Source organism: Lipotes vexillifer, unplaced genomic scaffold (assembly GCF_000442215.2).
Source record: "Lipotes vexillifer unplaced genomic scaffold, Lipotes_vexillifer_v1.1 scaffold691, whole genome shotgun sequence".
Lineage (NCBI taxonomy): Eukaryota > Metazoa > Chordata > Mammalia > Artiodactyla > Lipotidae > Lipotes > Lipotes vexillifer.
In genome coordinates, this window is record NW_006788040.1 from 4,482,135 (window position 1) to 4,487,364 (window position 5,230).

A 5,230-nucleotide genomic window follows, 5' to 3' on the forward strand; every position below is an offset into this window, starting at 1 on the left:
CCCCTGCTCCTGAGCTCCCACCAGCATGACCGAAAGAGTGTCCCATGCTGCTCAGGTGCTCAGCCAGTGTCTGCAGAGTTGACCCGTGTTGAGCAGGGGTCCAGCAAAAACCTCTATGGAGAGTCCCGGGCAGAGGGCGGTCAGGGTGGGACCTGATACTCACCCAGCTGCCTCTCCCTACAGTTTCGGGAGAATGTCCAGGATGTGCTGCCCACTCTGCCGAATCCAGATGACTATTTTCTCCTGCGCTGGCTCCGAGGTGAGGAAAGAGGGGCTGCGGGAGGCTGGGGCAGGGGCTTGGGCTGGGGAACAGAATAGCACCCTCTGGAAACCCTGCCCCAGGCAATCTCAGAATCTGGAGTATTCAACCTTCAGAACCAAAAGCGTTCTTGGCAATGATATAACCTCAACCCTCCTGTTGGATAGATAACGACACTGAGGCTCAGAGAGGTGAAGTAACTTGCCCCAAGTCGCACAGTGTTGAACTGCAGGCAGGGAGAGGACTAGAGCCAGGTCAGCTGACTCCCAGCCCGGTGCCCTTTCCATCCATTCGATGAATCTACTCTGCCGATGGATGTGGAGAAACAGGTTGAGGAAAAGCCAAGAAAGGCCCCAAGCCTGTGGGAAGTTGGAGGCAGAGCCAAGCTTAGAACCAGAGTCTTGGCCCGTGGGAGAGACTGGCCCTCTCTGTGGCAGCTTGAAGGAGGGACAGAGTGCACGGGGAACACGGCGGGTGGGGTTCAGCCTGACCTAGGTTAACAAAACTTCCCTCAAGCCACCATCTGGCTCCATGGCCCTGAGATCCATTCCAGCTCTGCCCTGGCCTGGCTGTGGTACCTGGTCCAGGGGTGAACATCTGTCCGAGGCTCCTCTCTGGGAGAGCTGGATGAGACAGGGTGCCCTGCCTATGACAAGATGGGACATGACAGTGCTATGCCCGTGATGATGCAGTGTACACGTTTCTACTAGCATCAGGGTCAGACTCAACCCCATGCTCCAACTCCTGAAATCCTTCCGTTCTTTTCTTTCTCCTCCTCTCCTGTGATTCAAGTCATGTGCCACCCTCTCTGGTTCTTGTGACACACTTTTTTTTTGGCTTTGTAGAAACTTTATTGCCAGACATAGAAATAATAGAGAAAATTCCTCTGTGTTAGATTAGCAGAGATTAAATCGTGATAACAGAATCAGAGCCCAAAATATTAAAGTATAAGTCATGGCCAATTACTTATTTATAGACACAGACACACATATGTATACCCTGCGAGTCTTGGGACAGGGGAAGAGATGTATTTTCCTTTTCTGTCCGGAAACTGAATAGAGCTGGCACACTCTTGAGAGGCTGATAGCTAGCAGGCCCCCCAGAGCAGGCCCTGTGTGCCTCTGAAAGTGCCACTTGCCCTTTTCCCCCTAAAAAGCTGTGAACTCCCCCCACCCCACCCACTCAGAGAGGGTGGAGAGGCAGCAAACGGGCGGCTGTGGAGTCAGTCCAGAGCTGGAGGACATTTTGGCCCAGCCTTTGCTGAAGGGCTGTAGCTGGAAGGGGGCGGGTGGGGAGAGTGGGCAGACAGCGCTGCATTAAAGGGCCAGCTGCAAGATGATCAAACAAACTACCCAGCTACTGTGAGGTGGGGGAAGTGTGGTTTCAGAGAGCTGTTGAATTGAACAATTGCGCAGCTCTTTTTTTATCTGAGAGAAGGCTGGCCTGGGGCCCTGGTTTCCCAGGCACCCCAACTCCCCAGTCCTGGGATAACCCCTCTCTTTTCAGGAATATAGAAGAGTGCAGTTATCCTCATTTGCCAGATGAGAAAACTGAGGCTCAGAGAGGAGCGGGCACTTAGCTGAGGGCACACAGCTAATGCGAAGCAGAATCAGGGCAGAAACCTAAGGTCCCTGATTCCCAGGCCATCGTCCTCTCCAATAAGCCACAGCTGCCTCCTGAAACCAAGCTCTGCCTCTTCAAACCAAGGAAATATCTCCTCTGCACTTTATTTGTGCCTCACATTTCCCTGGGCAGGAGCTCAGGCCTGGTCAGACTCTACTGTGAATTTCAATTAGGGTTTTTGTCGCCTTGCTTTTCTTTTCTTTTCTGTTTTTGCCACGCCGTGCAGCTTGTGGGATTTTAGTTCCCTGACCAGAGATTGAACCTGGGCCCTCGGCAATGAAAGCTGGAAAGCTCAGTGTCCTAACCACTGGACCACCAGGGAATTCCCCCTTGTTTTTTTTTTAGAGAAACCTTTTCTTTTTCTCCTTTTCATCTAAAGGAAACATTTGCAAGGCACATGCCAGCCGAATGTCTTTGTCTAATCTAGGTGTGAGTGAGCACTGGGTTCCTCCCTTTCTCCCTTCCCCCGACATGGGCTTGGCTTTCTGCTGGGCCCCAGGCCCGAGAGCAGGCACACAAATCACTGCCTCCCCCCGAGTGGGCCTGAGCTCTGGGCACCCCAGCGAGGGGGTTCAGATGGCAAGATAAAACGAGGAGGTGGAGGAAACCTGTGAGCCTGGCAGAGCAGGTCTGAGCCTCCTTGTTTTCCAGGACAGGAAGAGATCAAATAAGAACGCAGGAAAGCTTGCTCCCAGGCCGGCCTCTCTGGCAGTGCCCTAAGCCATGCTTTGAGCTGCCCCTGACCAGGGCGGCAGGAGCCCTGGAGAGGCATCAGGCCGGTACTGCCAGGGGCAATGGAAACTCGGGGAGGGCCCTAAAAGACCCTGGATGTTGGACCCCAGCAGCTGAAGGTTAACTGGAGAGCCTCCCTGAGATAAGGGGGCCCGAAGTTCACCACCACTCCTGTTGCCAAGGAAGATGACTCTCCTCACAGTTGGGCGTGTCCCTCCCATGGAGGATTCCCACTTTCAGGTCCAGCTGGGCTACCCCATCATGATAGCATGGTGCCTTGCATCTTCCAAGTGTTTCTAGCTCACTGGATGATTTGGCCAGAGATGTGCAGTATTTTGTCCAAGGTCAAACAGGAAGAAGGTGGAAGGGCTGAGATGCAAACCCAGATTATATTCCTCTGAAAGCTGCCCCCTGCTGCTACAATGGCATGTGAAGGGTGACCATGAGAAGGAACTTCCCAAGAGGGAAGGCTGCTCATTTCTGCAAACGTGTGTCTAGCACACGTGACAGGGTATGGCATTGGTCAAATCTCTTGTCGCATCCTTGGGTGCAGGAAAGTGGACTGCGTTTCAGGGCAGTAGAGTCAGGGAATGTGCTTGGCCACTCCCGAAGAGCAGTGATTAAGGGGCCGGTGACAGTCCAGAGGGCAGCCTGTCTGGCCCAGGTTCCAGGGCTGTCAGCAGATCTGGATGTCAATCAGACCCACAGAGGACATACAGCTGGGAGGGACAGTTCATAGGTCAAATGGCAAAACTGGTCAGAATCTGGATCTCAGAAACTCTTTAAAAGATGAAATGCAGGGGCTTCCCTCATGGCGCAGTGGTTAAGAATCCGCCTGGCCAATGCAGGGGACATGGGTTCGAGCCCTAGTTCGGGAAGATCCCACATGCCATGGAGCAACTAAGCCCGTGCGCCACAACTACTGAGCCTGCGCTCTAGAGCCCATGGGCCACAACTACTGAGCCCGTGTCCCACAACTACTGAAGCCCATGTGCCTAGAGCCTGTGCTCCACAGCAAGAGAAACCACCGCAATGAGAAGCCTGCACACCACAACAAAGAGTAGCCCCTGCTCGCTGCAACCAGAGAAAAGCCCGCCTGCAGCAACGAACACCCAAAACAGCCAAAAGTAAAAAAATTAAAAAAAAAAAAAAAGATGAAATGCAACTGGCCATAACAAGATGAAATCTGATAGGGATAGATCCAGAAAACCACCTCTCAACCTATGGGGTAGAGGCTTCATAAGCAGCACAAGTGAAAAGGATTTGGGGGTTTCAGTTGACTGTAAGCTTCGCCTGAGTTAAGGGCCTGGCCTGTTGCCGAGAAAGTTCTTAGGCTTAATCGGAGAAGGGTAGGCAACACCTGTGCTCTGGACCACACACTTCAAGAGGGGCACTGGCAAACTGGAAAACATCCAAAGGGAAGTTGATGGACTTGAAACCAAGCTTTGAAGGATGGTTAAAGGATCCATGGACGGGCAGGGAGCACTCAGGGTGGCAGCACAGAATTTGCGAGTATTGGAAAGGTGGTCACGTGGCTGAGGAAGCACCCCCGCCCCTCCTCTCTGAATGTCTCTGTAGAGGGTCTCTGCTCAGAACAATAGTGAGGGCTGTGTGCAAATGGCAGCTTGGATTGTTTGGGAGCAGATGGCCTTGGGGGGCAGGGAGGTCTTTGTGTTCAAGTTTGAGCAGGACAGCATGTCAGGGTTTGTACATGAAATAGAGTTGAGCCAGGTGAACTCTAATTCTGAAACTTTCTGGGAACCCTGGGAGGACGAGGGCCCTCTGTGTCCCCCTGGGGTGCGCATGGGTCCTTTGAGGACATGGCAAGGTTGACTGGAGACTCATCTCCCCTCCATCCTACTGGAATGTTCTGCCAGTCCTGCCCCAGATTATGCGGCAGCTGTATTCATCTTTGAACCGCAGGTCAAGCTCTCAGGACTGGATGTTAGATCGTGGAGATTAACTTTGTGGAAGGAGAAGGGTAAATGATAAGGGGGTCCAGGGTTTGCTTTCCCTGACAGGAGATAAGACCCTTCACCTGATTGCATCCACTAGGGTAAAATTCTTTTGACCCTGAACTTGCAATGCTGCCCCCACCTGCCCTGAACCTTGATCTGCTCTCCCCACAAGCCCAGGGGCTGTGGTGCTCTAGAAGCAGTGAATGTCCTCACATTAGCCTCTATATGTGGGGTGATCTGAGAGTCAGCGGGCGTTCCAGCACAGGAGCAGGGAAATCTTCCCGTCCTTGGTGCCCAGGCTGCTATCCTAACCCTGACCATGTTTCCCTGTTATAGCAAGAAGCTTTGACCTGCAGAAGTCTGAGGCCATGCTCCGGAAGGTGAGACCCATTTGGCTCCGAAGCCCACTGTTGCCTCCATTTCTGCCCATCAGAATCACGCTGTGCTTGGACTTCTGTCCACCCCCTCCCACCCCGATCACCGCCTGTGGTTTATGTGACATTTCTGAGTATTAGCTGACCCGTACTGCCTTATCCTCCAGGACAAAGTGCATTCCCTTCCCTGGAAACAGAGCTTTCATAGTTCTGGGCCAGCCAAGAATTATAATCTGTTCTGCTGAGATCTCTGAAACAGGCACTTCCTTCTTTTCCATTCCTGC

The 5,230-nt window shown here is 52.8% G+C and overlaps 1 protein-coding gene across 3 annotated transcripts in view; it reads left to right on the forward strand.

Annotated features, from left to right (window-relative positions):
* The window catches only part of SEC14L2 (SEC14 like lipid binding 2), a 22,486-nt gene that overhangs the window by 5,210 nt on the left and 12,046 nt on the right, over positions 1-5,230 (forward strand). For 2 of the 3 annotated variants that reach the window (XM_007461193.1, XM_007461195.1), the window contains exons 2-3: positions 184-259; positions 4,909-4,952. In XM_007461193.1, the coding sequence (XP_007461255.1) occupies positions 184-259; positions 4,909-4,952 (120 nt within the window). The remainder of the gene's footprint in view (positions 1-183; positions 260-4,908; positions 4,953-5,230) is intronic. The other variant, XM_007461194.1, reaches the window with a different exon arrangement.